The sequence below is a fragment of the Girardinichthys multiradiatus genome, chromosome 3, assembly GCF_021462225.1.
Source record: "Girardinichthys multiradiatus isolate DD_20200921_A chromosome 3, DD_fGirMul_XY1, whole genome shotgun sequence".
Classification (NCBI taxonomy): Eukaryota; Metazoa; Chordata; class Actinopteri; order Cyprinodontiformes; family Goodeidae; genus Girardinichthys; species Girardinichthys multiradiatus.
The window spans coordinates 39345068-39361369 of NC_061796.1; the positions used below are offsets into that span (position 1 = coordinate 39345068).

A 16302-nucleotide genomic window follows, 5' to 3' on the forward strand; every position below is an offset into this window, starting at 1 on the left:
ATTTACTTCCAGGACTACTGACCAGCTTTCCTGTCTCTGCTGAAGAAAACCACCACCACAGCATGATAGTACCACCATCAAGTTTTCCAAATTTGATGGTGGGCTCAGGGTCATGCTTTAGTTTTCCTCTATTAATACAGTTTTGGTCCAAAAAGTTTAATTTTGATCAGATTATCTTCTTCCACGTTTGCTGTTTCCCTGATATTGTTTATGCCAATCTGCAAACTTTATTTTTCATGTCTTTCTCTCAAAACAGCTTTCATCTTTCCACTGTATCATAAAGGCATAAACATTTTATCATTGTATAATTTTCCTTCCACTCCACTATTACGTGTTACTTAGTGTTAGTCTACCTCATTAAAGCCCACAAGAATACATAAAAGTTTGCATTTATAATGTAACAAAATGTGAAACAAGTTCAGTTTCATATGGTTTACAAGGAAATGACAAGTCTAGGACAGTGAGTGAAGGCCAGCACACATAGAGGCTGCCTTGTAGACATATTACCAGTGCAGGACAGCGTTCGACAGGGGTTGGGCTGTGAGTTTGCATGAGGCTGAGTGGTCGAATTGTGGACTTGCTCAGCATGTGAGGCTAAGGTGGAGCAATTAGTATTGTGACAACTGAACCGTTCTTCATGGGACCCCTATCAAACTACTTATCACTGGCCGGCAAGTGTATGGATTCGGGAAGTACTTTCCTGGTACTTAACTTTTTCTGTGAGTGAGATTATTTACTGTTACTTTTGCTGTTACCAAATTTGGTCAAAGGGTGTTGTGAGTGTGCAATGTCTGAGTGTAATTGTGTGTTCACATTTTGCAGTGTTGCGGTTGGAGGGGTGAGTGGGTGACGCTGTGTGCTCACAGGAGAAATGCCCACTGGGATTCGGGGATTCCAGTCCTCCGGCCTCACGCTGTTGCTGTCTTCCCTCCGAGGCTGAAAATGTCGAGAGCAAAAAGACACAGCAATGTTTGTTCAAGCTCGCACATGGAATGATAAGAAGGAATCTGTCAACACCGGCACCCACACACACACACACACACACACACACACACACACACGTGCTGGAGTGTAGATTACAGCCACACAGAGCTGGATTGTTGCTTTGCTTAAAACCACTCTGATGTGTTATATGAAATGTTAGTATTCTTATGTGAAGCTGGTGATTAAACAGCAAATGCAAGTCAAGTGAAATCAAATCATTTTTAATCAGCGGCTTGTTGCATCTTGACAAAAATCCTTTGACAAGGTAACAAGCATCCTAATAAAGGCATTACCCAAGAACCATTAGCATATGAATCATTCCATATGAGGGTTTTGAAAGGAGACATGCACAGGGCTGGGTATGAGTGCAAGTGAATGGTATTCAAATAAATTATAATAACACCAACAGCGTACAACTCCTACCAAATAAGAGGCTGGGATCAAAAACATATATATTCAAGTATTTATCTAGCCGCCTAATACGAGCCTGATGTGTTAACAACAATCCCAGAATCCTGAAATTTGTGGTTGAGATGGAATGTCTGGGTGTCCCTGGCTCTTTTATCTTCTTTTATGACAGCTTGACGTGAAGCTCGACAGTCTAAGCAGGACGATACCGTGTCAAACAAATTGTCGAGGCCGGGACGTGCAGCGACTGGCTTTGGGGGAGCCGTGCTGAGCCGTCAGCACACATGAGAGAAACATACCTCTGCATCTGTTTTTATGAGGCCAATAAAAAGCCTCCTCTGTCTCTGGCTCAATTGCCACCTTGTCTGATTTATGTGCTTGAATTTACACTGCATTGCTCCACCAGAGAGGCTGGCAGATGGCCAGGGTGCACAGAGCGAGCGAACTTGCGTCTGCGGTCGTGCGTGAGAAATGCCTCGTGCAGGCGCGACTCTATATGATGAATGTCTGCGAGCTGAAGTCATATGGGGGAAGTATACAACCCCTGGAGCGATTGGGCTGATGTGTCAACAGTATTCTGAGAGCTGTTTGAATAAGAATCACAAACCAGATGCTTTGAACTTTTTTATTCTTTGTCTTGACTGTTAACACTGCAGATTTACAGCTAAGTAGCTGTTTGAGAGTTAAATGTTGCGTTGGTTGTCTTAACTGACCTTTTGGCTGAATATGAGTTGATATTCCCTTGATTTCCTTGAACTTGTCTTAGTCCTTGTCTTTACTATTAACACTGCAGATCTACCTCTGTTTTCACAAACTGGACCAATATCTGCAGAAAACGCTTTACGACAGTCCAGCTTTAGAATTTGAAACTGGACTGACTGCACCTAGTCCAGTGTGTTTTCTTACAGTATTAGCACAGAGATCAATATGAGCATTGAACATCTGCTCTCACTTCAACTAGGGTTATCAATTTTTGGGGCTCCCAGGTAGGGTGAAAAACACACACCTCCAAATGTTGTCTAAGTTTGGCTATGCTGGTTGCTGGAAGACTGAAGAGGGCAGTGTGTTTTTTAGGGTGAAGGCTGAATGGAAAATATATCTATCTCTGTCAAACAATAAGATAATTGGATGATTAAAAGTTATTAATGATCTGAACTAAATGTCGCTTTGGTTGTGTCTTCTTCTGATTTTTTTTTTATAGAATGCGAGTTGATTTCCTCCTCATTAGATATGTATAACTTGTTTCAAAGCGTCTTTGTCTTTACTGTTAACTCTACAGATCTAATTTTGTTTTTTACAAACTGGTTTCATATGTTCAGAAAAGGCTTTGTTAGATTAGATCTGTAGGCAAATGATTTCCAGTATCAGATGTGATTACAGACGTCCCCAGTGGTAACAGCTTCAAATCTCAACTTTGGCTTCAGGTGCAATAATGAGAACACTTAACAGCACTATTCTGCATTTTCTTATGTGCAAAGATTCATTATTTGGCTCTGAATCACTGTTGTGAATTCACTCAGCTGTTCCCTGTCTTAATGCAAACTGCTTTTGCTCCAAAGTCCTACTCTTTTTACTACCATGCAGAGCACTTAAAAGCAGAGGAGGCTTGATTTTGGAAATGGAAGGGCCTTTGTCTTTCTTACTTACCCCCCTTTCACCTGGATAAAAGCCAAATATTCATCGCAGACAGGACAGAGGATGCCTTTGTCTGCCCTCGTCACCTCCCTGATGCAGCTGACTGCACATCAAATGGACTTAAGTGGTAGAAAGTTGCCACATATGTCTCTTATAAAGGACATTGACTTTAAGAGAGGGTACGGTGTTGTGCTGTGGTATATAGGGATTTGGAAAAAAGCACACACTAAACGATGTTTGATCTTTCACGGAGCTTATCATCACTGTGGGAACTGAATTTTTTAGCAAGTGCTGTCTAATGCATGGTAAAAGGTCAAAATTAGCACATATTTTTGGTCCTCCATCATTTGTGCATGATTTTCACCTGAGTGCTGAAGGCGGGGAAGATGCAGAGCTCATTTGCATGCAGAAAGAAGGTAAAGAAAGTGAATCATCCAAAAGTTTAGCAAACCCGTTTACAGAGCCGTGGCCGCCTCACATTGATCAAAGAGGTAGTTTTAGGTGAGAAAAAACATATTTGGTTGGTGGTTGGATGCATACTTGCAAGAAAAACTGAGTTTGCTAATTAGAGCATGAAAAGTCAATGTTTGCAGAGTACAAATGTGCAGCCTAATGGATAACCACTTAATGTAGAAGTATTTATGGCGCAATGTTTGGCATACATGTCTGGATTTGGTTAATGATAACACAGCAAAGACGAACACAGCTACGGCTCTCCACAACTCTGCATACCTTTCCTCTTCACTGACTGCAGGAAGACGCCTTCATTAAACAGTAATAATACGTCAGCTTACAGGTTTAAATAGTGTGGTCCTGGGTGAGGCTTAGGGGAGCATGGTGGCAGCACTGGTTAGACTATCTATTATGTGTGGATGGCATACACCAGCAAGGTTTGGTCAGCATAGATTGTTAAAGCAGTTTGAGTACCCTTCAGTGAACATGAGGTTGACTTTCAAAGATACACTGATGTGGATTTTTGCCAAACTTAAAAAAAAACATAACAGATAAACAAAACAGATAAAAGCGTCTAGAATCATATTTTTCTGTTCTTTTATTCCATAGTTATAATAACCTGGAAGGAATCCAAATAATTATCAGCTAAATAATACGAGTGAATTTGCTGCTCCAAGCTTACGACTGCTTTATTAATCACAGTAATTTTCTTATAAATATTCTGACGTTATTCTTCCCTGACTCGGATTTGGCCAAAGGAGCTTTTACTTTTCATCCGAGCAACGATAGTTGACATGCAGAGCTACCCTCCAGACCAACATCTGGCCTTCTTTTTTTACATGCTGGTTTTTTCTGGCTCTGCTCACATCTCCACACCTAAAAACGTTAGCTGATCAAGTCACTAAAGAATCGTTAACAGGATTTCCACAGATTTTTTTCTGTCAAAATTTCTATTTTTTCTGACCCTAAATTCCAGACTTCTGATTTCTTTTCAGGCCAAGTTTGAATGTATAAATTAAACAATTAATTTGTGAATGTATGGCACTTTTGGAGCAAAACCAGAAACACAATATGGATGGATTGATATGAAGTAAAAACATTTTTTTTCTCTGTAATTTACAAAATACTTTTTCAGAGTGTGAAGGAACCCTGTCTTTCCAATTTCCTTTTCAGTCACCTGCACCCTTTCTGTTCTTTGTGTCCATAGTTGTTATTTTATAAGAATTTAAAAAAGAAAAACCCAAATGTGATTTTTTAAGCAGCACTGACTGACATTGGAAAAGCCAGCAGAAATCCAACATGAGGAGTGTGGTACCTGTAGGGGTCGACTGGTTGGCGTGCTGATGAGGGGAGTGGCACCCATCGCAGATGCTGCTGTGAGGCTCCGCTCCCTCTCTTCCTGATAGATGCGGTCGCGCTCCGCCTCTGGCAGCTGCAGGAAGTTCTGCATTGCACGCAGGTTGACCAGCAGCGACTGGGATGCCGTCTTGGGGTCCTCTTCCTTACGCAGGATCTCGGACAATAAGCCCTGTAAAACAAATCCACAGAGGTTTAAAAAACATGTTACAGTCACAGCGATAATGCTTGTAACAGCTTTTCTTGAAGAAAAACAGCCCTGTAGCTGTTTCTGCAGACACCAATCTTTATTCATATCAAAGAAAACCTCAATTTCCTTTCAGCTCTGTCTGTCCATTTACGCACGACAAAAACACTTCACTGAAATTTGTCTGCATAATACTTGTAATTTTGCACGTTTTTTTTTTTTTTCTTTTTCCCCAGGTTGCCTTTGATAGGAGCTCAGCTATTCGCCTTGTACAGCGGGCAATCAGTGTATCCTCTGTTTACTTTTCAATAGTGCTCAATTCCATCATTATGAGACAGCGATGACTCCATTATCGGTGATGTGTGATTGGGCCTTTTCATGAGCACTTGGGCACACACTGTGCAAAGCGTTGCTGTGTTTCTCCCACCATCAATAGGTGTGATTTGGTGATAAAACAAGGTGGTGGGAAAACCTACTCCGGCTTTTTTTCTCTTTTTGAGCATTTAAGTCCTCTTGAATAAACCAGAGATATAAAATAAAATGAGAAGCTCTTCATGTTTACAATATTTCTCAGTGTGCATACATATTGTTCCACGGCATTGATCCAGACTGGTCAATCAGATTCCTTGAAAAAAAAAAAAAAAAAAACTTTCATTCACCAGTCTGATGGGGTCCTTTATTGGAAAACCACAAACCTAATAAATAATCCTCTACAGGCACACTGTCTGCCTAATTCCTCATATCAGACACACATAAGATTCTGTGAGGACGTTTCCTGATCTGTACAAAAACACCACTGTCTTACTCTGCCATGTGACTCAGAAACATTTTTAAAGCGAGTGCTGTACGTTCAGATAGATCCTTATCGGTCAACTTAATGTTCCCTTTCAAATGCAATACCTTCAAATCAAAGAAAAATGAAGGAATAGTTTGGATGATGTATTACCTATAGTAGATTATTACCAACAGGAGAAATTGAGCACAAGTTATGGCACGATGTCAACATAGATGATAATTTTCTACATATAAATTAAATTAAGCCACTGATATCAGGAGACTGAAGTTGCTGAATTGCGGTTATGAAACCAAAATTCGAGTTATAGTCCAGAACATGGAATTTGTCAGTTTACCAATGGGTCTGCTTCTGTGTTTTAAAGGTTTTGTTTGGATCAGGAAACATTAGAGACACAGAGACTCAAATAAAACAGCTGAGACACGTGTATACCATTGACTCCAGAGATCTGCATTGTTCAAAAAAAAAATCATAAATAGATACAATAGCTGCCTTGTTGCTTTATTGAAAATAAAATCAATCGAGGAACTTTGCAGGGAAACGGTTACCTGATTAAAAAAAAAGTGGATATGTCTATCAACAGACTTATAATGGATGGATGGATGGATTTTTTTTTTTCCATTTTCTGGTTAATCTCTTGAATTAGATTGCACACATACTCATGTTTTCTGCTGTTTTTGGCCATAACTGTTCTTCATTTGAAAAGAAGTGAACAGCAAAGGACCACATTAAGCATCCAGGAGGCACGGCCTGATTTGGTGTCATTTGGTCAAAGTGCAAACCAGAGATGAGGATGGTAATGATTCAAATTTCAAGAAAATAAAACACCTCAATTGTTCTACAGGAGCATTGAAAGTTAATCTTCAAAAATAGATAGGAAGCAGTCAGTCCTCAAGAACAGTAGAGATGCTTTTCAAGTAGTTATGCAATAGGCTGTAGCTTTAGACAGCAGAACTGTTTTAAAGTTCTTAACTTCTTAAAGACTTCTTTAAGGCTTGATGTTGGTGTGGGAATATTTTTATGGTTGGGTTTGATGTTTTCACTGGCATTGTTGAAGAGTTTAAGAGGACATTTAAGAGTCAACCTGTAACTTCCACATTTTTCACAAACAAAGATTATCTGATTACCAGGAAATAAACAGAGAGTGTTTGTTCTGCTATTAACTTGGGAATATCTGGGTCAGAAGAGGCGCAACATGATGAAAGATGAAGAACCGTAAACGCTGAATTTCTTCTCACAAAGGAAATCTACTGGATGTGTAAAAAACAGAATAAATTATGTGATATTTTTCTTAAATGAGACTGATATCTGTCAATGTTAAAATGTTGAGTAAGGTCTGTAGTCTGTCCTCACCTGGGTTCTGTTGAAGGCCACCCGGGCAAAGACGGCCTGCGAGATGCCGGCCCGCTTTAGTTCGTCCCTTACCCACTGGTAAATCTCAGAGGAAACCTCCGTGTTGGACCCCATTTGAGGCTCCAGGGGCTTGGTGTGGGAGCTGCGGTTTACAGGTGGGTGGTTGAGGTACTGCTGCGACAAGGACTGCTGCGCCAGCAGCCGGTTCACCGCATACTGCTGGTTGAGGATCTGCGCCATCACAAGCTGCTGGTTGACCAGCTGGGGGCTGATGGGTGTGGACACCAACCCCGGATGGTGCAGGCCGGTAAGCTGCGGCTGCCGGCCGCCAGTTTGGCCGCTGTGTGGTGGAGCGTGTGGCAGTGGTGGCACGGGTGAGGATGGAGTCTGCTCTGCGGTGCTGCCGGGGATGGGCTGCTGCTGGGAGAAACCCAGATGGTTGTGGTTGTGGTTGTGGTTGGAGCCGGGAGGGGAGAGGTCCGACAGGCCGTCCATCTCCGCTGGAGAAAAAAAGGAAGTAACCAGACTCATCATTATTAACTAGCTAATGTTTTAAAGTGGTAAAAAAAATCAACACTAGGAAAATTGTGGGATCTTTTAGGAAAGAGGTGAGAGTATAGGTAAAACTCCTTTTATTAACCACCATTTAAACATCACTAATGGTGCACGATCTTTCCCTGGTTTGGCCCTCATTTTCTGTCCAATAAAAGCATATATCCTAAAAAACTATTGGATTACATCTGTAAACACATCAGCAAACAGCATGTTCTTTGTTGGTCTCTGTTTTAAGGTTTGTTAAATATCTGATGAAAATTAGGACACATGCTTTGATGCATAAATTGGATAATAGTAGTAATATAAATAATTAAAAACTGCTACCGCTACCAAGGAACTTACAGCACCCTTATTCTTCATGCTCAGTGTTTGTTACTAGAGATGCATCAATCAGGGTTTAACTGAATGGCACAAATTTTCAATTTTCTTCGCGGTTTAAGCAGCTGATTTGTTTTTTAAAGAAAGAAACGCTAATTTCCTTAATAGAGGTACTTGTTTTAAATCTAACTGAAACTAAAGGAAATAAAAGATCATTTCCATTTATGAATGAAATTTAAGGTCCCTAAAAAAAGCTGGATAAAAGCTGAAGATTAAAGGAGATCTTAGTTTATGATGCATTTATAAAAAACTAAATAAAAAGTCATATTTTGCAGTAATCATAGACAATCATGAAAAACTTTTTCATTGGTGCATCTGTCTTTGTAATATATAATATTGCAAAAAAAAAATTTTTAAACAAATTAGTTTTATGTTGTTTAATCAGAGAGAAAATCGGAAATCAGCAGATCGGACCTTTAAAAATAACGGAAATCTGCATCAGCCTGTGAAATCCGGATCATTACATTTCCAATCATAACTGCAGTCTAATTCAGAGAAATAAAACAGACCTGGCCTGCACTGGATCAAATTATTGCCTCGGGTCAAGGTCTGACGGCTACCTTTTTTTTATGGAAAGGCAATAAAATCAGGAGCTTTGAAAAGAAATTGTAAAAATTAAAATACCAACAAAAAGTCAGTCTGTTAGACTCAAATGGCTCTTCATCGACGAGTGGATACGCCGGAGCTGGTTATCTGGCTTAAAAAGAAAAAGATGCAATGCTGATAAAAGAGCCTCATTGTGTTTAATAATAATAATAGACATCTTTATTGGTCATTGCACATGTACATTACAACAAAATTTGTCCTCTCCATTTAACCCATCCCTTATAGGGAGCAGTGGGCTGCCATTGCACGGCGCCCGGGGAGCATTCTGGGGCTAAGGGTCTTGCTCAGGGACCCAGAGTGGCAACCTGTCGGATACGAACATGGCCCCTTGTGTCCCCTCTGGAACACAAACCTCCTGTTCTAACCAATAGGCCACCACTCCCTTAGAATGACCTGTGTCATCTGACCTGTGTGTCACATGCCTTCGGAATGAAGTTCAGAATGTGTTTGGCCTTGTGGAAAAAAGAGATTGCACTCAAACAGCAGTGTGTGTTTGACTGGGGTTTATGTGCGTGTGTTGATGCATGCCTAATTCTAAAATAAGGAACACACGCTGGTCAATGTGACAATTTTAGAGATGGATGGTGTAAATATAAATGTGAAAAACACAGAAAGAGTACACATTAGTAGATGCAGAAACCACCGTATTTCATGTTTTTAACCTTTAAGACTTGAAGTGAACTAAAATTCAATGTTTTCATTGTCGTTCGAAGGCTTTTTTGGAGATTTTTGTGGTGTCTCTTCTTTCGGGAATCTGTAAGACCATAAAGGCTGCTGGGGAATATTTTAAGACCCGTTTAAATTATGTGCTTAGAGGATGAAAACAATGATTTAACATTCAAAGTGCTACCCACAGAGAAGTGAATAAGCAGCTGGAATAGTTTTCAGGTTGCAGAGGATTTTTCCCATCTTCAGTGCCGAACGTGTGAGGGGGCAGCATTAAAGGATTCATCCGCATGGTGATGTTAACATCTCGGAAGTGGGATGCGGCCTCCACATCCCACGGAAAGCCATCATATGGGATGCATGTTTAAGAATTTAGGGTTCTTTTCTTTTCATAAAGCGAAAATTTTCAGCAGATGGAAGATTATCTGCATGGATGTTATCCAAAAAAAATACCCTTGATAATCATGTCTACGGGGTGCCTGTTTCTTAACTGTCAGGATGCAGAAAACACCCGTCCAAGACAGGTCTATTGAGCACTTGTTTTTGTTTTTTTTTTGTTTTTTTTTAACAAATGATGTGGAGTGGAGGGGTGATGGGGATGAAACAAAAACAAAAAACTAAATCTTGGTAATAATCACATCTCTTCTCATAATCCCTGGCATTCCTTGGCTCTGATGGAATGACGTGCCTATTCACTCCTATATGAATGTGTGTGTGTATGTGTGCATACGCTTGCACATGCAGACTGCTGGGGGGCATGCTCACAACATACAAACACAGAGGCACACAGAGGCATTTCCATGCAAATTGAAAAGAGAAGAAGGGGTGACAGAAGAGCATGGCAGGCCCTGGGAGAAAAAAACATAAAACGGATACCACAGAAGCAGGAGTCCTCATGTGGAATCCTGCCACAAAAGAGCCCCGGATTAAACACACAATGGGAATGGGATGTGAGCTGAGGGAGAGAGAGTGTGTGTTTGATAGAATGAATGAAAAACAAAATTGACCCAACTCTGACTCTTACGTTGGGCTTCGTATGCTAGTGGGGAGATCTGAACCTCTAACTTGTGATCTGGAACTTTAACCCGTAACCAGGAACTTTGACCTGTAATCAGGGACCTTAAAACCATGATAAGGATGTTTAACTTGTGATCAGGAGTGCAGTCTGCCTGACTTCAGTCTCAAACTGCTTTCTGGAAATTTTGTGATGAATTCAAAGTGAAGAAGCACTATTGCCAAAGCACAGCCAAATGACTGTGTTAAAATGCCTTTCTCCAATACATTCGATTAACATGACACGTGGGTACTAAATTTTGTGTTTATTTGCACTTCTTGAGATGTTATTACTGAAATGTGTACCAGTGTGGTTAGTTTTCTTATCACAACCTAATGTTCCAGACTGAAGGACTTGCTAAATGAGTTATGAGTTATCACGATTACACAGAATTTAGATCATTATTTGAGTGGAAAACTGACATCATCTTCAGGGTTTGATCTACAAATACTGTTACTTGAGTATTTGTTATGAGAAAATTTGAGTTTTTTTCTTTCCTGCTTCAGGGCTTTGTGCTTTTTGGTAAAGTTTAGAAACAGTAAATTCATAAAAACAAAAACTTTATTAACAACTAGAAACATCCTGTTTGAATAGCAGATTTTTCAGGCACTTTCCCCCCTCCTAGGAAATCTACATTACATCTTTGAGACCAAAACTTCAGCTCTCTTTGAAACAAATACTCAGTTCTGGTTATTCTCAAACAGAAATCTTTCTAACGTTTCTTATCATTTCTTGCCTGAAAATCCAATATGGCTGCCAAATTCATTTGAAATGGACTGAAAGCTGCTGAAATAAACTGTTTATTTCTCATTAAATCATCTGCACAGATGGTACCATACAACCCGTGTTAGAGAACATATTTGTTTGATGTTTGAATGCATAAAATGCAGAGACGGTATTAGCAACAACCAGGTCCTTCAGCACAACAAATAACATATCCCACAAGTTTTCTAACTTGCAACTGGAAAACTATGAGGCTGGGTGCAAGTACCTAATCTGAGTTCCAACTTTCCGGGTAAAAGAAACCCATTAAAAGAACAATCACCATTTTTTATTCTTAATGGACCAATCAGAGAGACAATTTGGTCTTAAAGTGACATAATCCAGATCATTCTGTGAAGAGAATATGATTCAAGCAACACAGATTTGCTTGTAAACTTGTTATATTGTAATAATATATGTAATATTATGTTTGAGTAATGTTACTATGCAGTTATAAACTATAAGACTGGTTATATTAAATGCACTTCTCCAGATTTTATCCCTGACCTGCCTACTGTGTTCCTTGGTCTTCGTGATGCTGTTGTTTTCCACTAATGATATCCAGCAGACCTGGGTTTAATTCAGGGGGATCATGGTAGAAAAGGAGCAACCTACTCTTTTTTAATTAACACAATGATCCCCTTTCCTTCCACTTCACACTTATGCACTACTATCCCAGGTAGAAAATACATGAATTTGTTGTTTTTGTGTCAAATAGGTACGTATACTTTTACATGGCGTCGTATTGGTAATATTTGTTGAGTTAAGATTGAAGGCCCCTAAATCAAACTCTCAAAAATATCAATGCCCGTCATATCTGTTCACGCACACCTCCAAAATAAAATCAAGAATGGCAATAATTACATTATGAGATTTCTTTTAAGACTTAGGTAGAAGATTTGACATGTCTCAGCTTTCGGAGAGGAAATGAGCTCCTGAAATGAATCATTTTTAATTTCAATATGTTTTAAATTGGTTAGAATTAGTTTTTAGAACCAGAAAAAGTATTCTAATTAAAATTCTAGTTAGGGAGGTCAGAAGGTAACTATGAAAATTTTTAGTTTATGCATTTAGGAATAAAATGTGACTTCTCAAATGGTGAGTGGGTGAGTGTACCTTCTATTAAAGTATGAAATGGAGGTTTACAGTTAACTTTAGGAAAACAGGAGTTACATTTTACAGGTTTTGTGGTTGGGTTAAAGTAAAGCTGCAGGAAATTAATTTATGTGTGTGTATGTGTGTGTATGTGTGTGTGTGTGTGTGTGTGCGTGTGTCTGTGTGTGTGTGCCCATGCTATAACATACCTAGTGCATTGGCACGTGGGCTCTCACGGAGGACACACGTCCCCAGGTAGCCCTCCAGCTGGGAGGGTTGGCGCATGCCTGCACGGGCGAATGGCAAGGCACGCACATGCACACACACACACACACACACACACACACACACAGACACACACACACAAAGACACACACACCACAGTGTAGAGGTGTGAGGAGAGAAACACAGGGGTTAAGGCTTTCTACAGATTGTCTCTCCCACTTCCAGCTATGCAGGAATAAAAACATCAGCATTGCTACAAAAAGGCCAGACTGGCAGCTGCAGAAGCTTCCTATCTGGGGAACATAAAACCGGATAGAAAACAAGTGTGACAGAAAACGTGTAGGAGTGCAGCAAGTGAATACACAAGAACAGCAGCTCTGAAGTAAATAAAGTACCCAGTGTATGTTGTCCCTTTACAAGGATCAGATAAAATATGATCGCAGCACACCGTTTGCATGCAGGATGTGAAAATATTTTTGATAAAGAATCTCATCTGTTATCACTGTGAGGAATAGCATCCTGGCAGAGAAAAAAGAATTAAGTTCAACAGATTACTGAAAGTAATATCTCACCATTGCCTGGTGCCCCACAGGTTTCCCAGCAGAGCTGTTCTGCTTAATAAAACTATATAAACATATATCTGATAACTATCTCCAGCTTGGGTGCCACTGGCATTATATGACCCCATTTCCTGGCAGGTCAGAGGGTATTTTTTAGATTATATAAAGTAATGCGTCGGTAGAGAGGTAGATAAGAAATCTAATTTAATTCGAGGTGAGGTGGTGGACAGTTAAAGTCTTTGCTGCCTTTTATTCACAGAAAAATTAAGGGTTATATTAAACATAAAAATATAACATTCAGAAGCTCAAAATTACTGTTAGTTAGGGTAATAATAGATCATTTTGAGATACAGTAAATGAGACAAAGCAAGCACACACCTTTCAGTTCTTCGGTTTTACATATCAGCACTTAATTAAAAGTGTACCGTTCTTCCAGGTTCTAAAATTATTTAAGTCTGACCTCAAGTTTACAAAAACACACAAAAGTTTCATCACTGATATTAATTAAACACAATTTACGGCCAAAACAGGAAAGCTGATTGAGAAAAACTAAGCTCACCCAATGATTCAACAGCTGGTAGAACCAACTTTAGAGATAATGACTGTCAACAGTCGTTATCTGTATGCCTTTAACAGGCTCTCCAATTGGCACAATTTGATCCTCACTTCTCAACACCATTACTTTAGGTGGTTAGGGTTTCCAGACTGATTTCTGCACAGCTTTTTAAGGTCCCACCACAGCATTTTAATCATGTTGATGGCTGGACTTAGACTGAGTATTTTGTGCCACATTGTTTCAAACTTCAGATGTCAGATGTTGGCTTCACATTGGACTTTAAAATACTTTGGTAGTCAGAGGACTTCATGGTCCACTCAATGGCTACAAGGTGCTGAGGTCCTGCGACTGCAGAACAAGCTCAAACCATCTTCCCTCCACCAGTTAGTATGAGGTGTTTATGCTGATATGCTGTGTTTGGTTTTCTACAAACATGGCCCCATGCATTATGATCAAACTTCTCTACGTTAGTCTCATCCTTCTTAAAAGACGTTCCTGAAGTCTTGTGGTTCATTCAGAAGCAACTTCACAAACTAAGTTGCGCTGCCATATGTTTCTTAGAGACGAGACAAATCAAGAGCCAAACAAGCCACACTAGTTCAATCTTTCACTAACTGTCCTGTCATAAACTTTGACATTTACCATGCTAACTGAGGCCTATGGAGTCTGGGATGGAGGTTTGGGGTTTTCAATTATTTCTCAGCACAATGCAGTCTGATGTTTAGGGTACGTTTTTCTGGGACACCCACTCCTGTGAAGATTGGCAGATGTCTTCACAGTTTTGCACTTGTGAATATCTCTCTAACTGTAGAACCATGGACTTCAAATAGCACATAAACAGCTTCATAAGCCTTCCAAGATTGATGGGCAGTGTCTCTAAGCCCGTTGCTGATTTCTCTCTATGATGGCATTGTGGTAACACACATCTGTATGTTACACACCAGCAAAGTTTAAAAACTCCTGCTTTTGTAGAGGTGGTCAGTTAATAAAGTGTGTTTGATCAGCAGCGTTTTAATGCCTCTTTCCCGCCTAAATCCTATGAAGCTATAAGGGTGTGCTTACAAATTTTCAATGTTTTTGTTTAATAAATAACAGCAGTGTGGAATCTGTTGTGTTTTTGTACACTGCATGGTAAAGACCAGTGTTGTGTAAGTCAACGATGACGATGACAAAATTCTTTCAATGACGCCCCTTTTTTTCATGACGATAATGAGAAGATGACGAGCTAACGTGGCTCTTTGATGACTACAAACAAGACGATGGGTTTGTTGACAAGAAGAAAATGTTAGTGGGTGGTCTGTCAGACGTTCAAAATGCATGACATTTCTGTCTATTGTGCATGTAATCTGTGAGTCAAAATCTAAAAAGTATCAGCAATGCAAGTCAATCCTATCCTTGTTTGGTCACACCCACCACCACCATGAGTTTATACTAAGTACTAAGTGCATAGGAGGTTGTTATTCAGAAACCCCAAAGGGATCTATGAACATACTTTAAATATGATCCATCCGAAAGAAAAACCGAATGTATTGTATAGAGAAATGTTGAAAATACCAGAAATCTTAAGCAGCACCTGGAGGCTCACCACGCTATTGTTTATAGGAAAAGTTACAACAAGTCTGGTTAACATATATATGTACACTGTTACTTGACAACCACCTTGCGATAAATTTCATAGTAAGCCTAATGTTTTTCACATAAGTCGTGGTGCAACTTCGAGATGAGGTTAGCCTGGTTGCGCTAACGTCAGTTAATTAGCTTATGTGTTACTGTTATGTGTGGAACATGCAGGGATTTTTGGCTAGGCAGCAATTGTGATGTGTTATCATACTGACCCATGTTTGAGTGACTGTCTGAAACATGAAAGGAAATGTAGCATTTTGGACCTGTTGCTGCTCCCCATGTGTCTAAATGAACAGCACACTTGGCTTCTGTAACATCGGCAGCATGTTTAGCCGTGTTTATATTCAATGACAGTGAGGCCATCTCTTTGTGTGTTTATGCTCTATTAACATGCTGAGATCTATTACCAAGGTTGCGGTATAAGTGCTTTGTTGTCATATATGGAGTCTGCTAGCTTTAAGCCAAAAGCCAAAAAGGTACGTCAGGGACATCATGCAACCCCAGCCATGACCTGTCCATTTATGGTGCACTTACAATAAAGCTGGCGGGACACACACACAAAAAAAACAGAACTCAATAGTACAGACACAATATGAGTATTAAGTTATCAAAACGTGTTTTTGTTTGGCTTGATGGTTTAGGCCATTCTATTTTCTCAGCATAGTATTTTGTATAATTTTGTATATTATATATATATATATATATATATATATATATATATATATATATATATATATACACACACACATGTCTAGATGTGTTTTTTTAAGATGTGATGCCTACCTTTCATTGTTTTGTATTCACCTGCAGATCTTTACAGGGTGTGTACTTTTTATACAGAGACTGAGAAAACCCTTTTTTTTTTACGAAAACTAACTAAAAGAAACTGACTAAAATCTTTTTGAGTTTTCATCACCTAAAATTTAACTAAGACTGTCACATATAAAGTGACTAAATGTGACCAAAACTAATAAGCTTTTTTGTCCAAAAGATTAAGACTACGACTAAAACTAAAATGGCTGCCAAAAACAACACTGGAGCGGATTAGTTTTA

At 39.5% G+C, this 16302-nt stretch overlaps 1 protein-coding gene across 9 annotated transcripts in view; it reads right to left on the reverse strand.

The window, feature by feature from the left end:
- The window catches only part of LOC124865650 (DNA-binding protein SATB1), an 87433-nt gene that overhangs the window by 30557 nt on the left and 40574 nt on the right, over positions 1 to 16302 (reverse strand). For 5 of the 9 annotated variants that reach the window (XM_047360925.1, XM_047360923.1, XM_047360929.1 and 2 more), the window contains 4 exons: positions 12495 to 12572; positions 7170 to 7669; positions 4796 to 5008; positions 814 to 936 (listed from right to left, as the gene is read on the reverse strand). In XM_047360925.1, the coding sequence (XP_047216881.1) occupies positions 814 to 936; positions 4796 to 5008; positions 7170 to 7669; positions 12495 to 12572 (914 nt within the window). The remainder of the gene's footprint in view (positions 1 to 813; positions 937 to 4795; positions 5009 to 7169; positions 7670 to 12494; positions 12573 to 16302) is intronic. The other 4 variants (XM_047360930.1, XM_047360931.1, XM_047360932.1 and 1 more) reach the window with 2 other exon arrangements.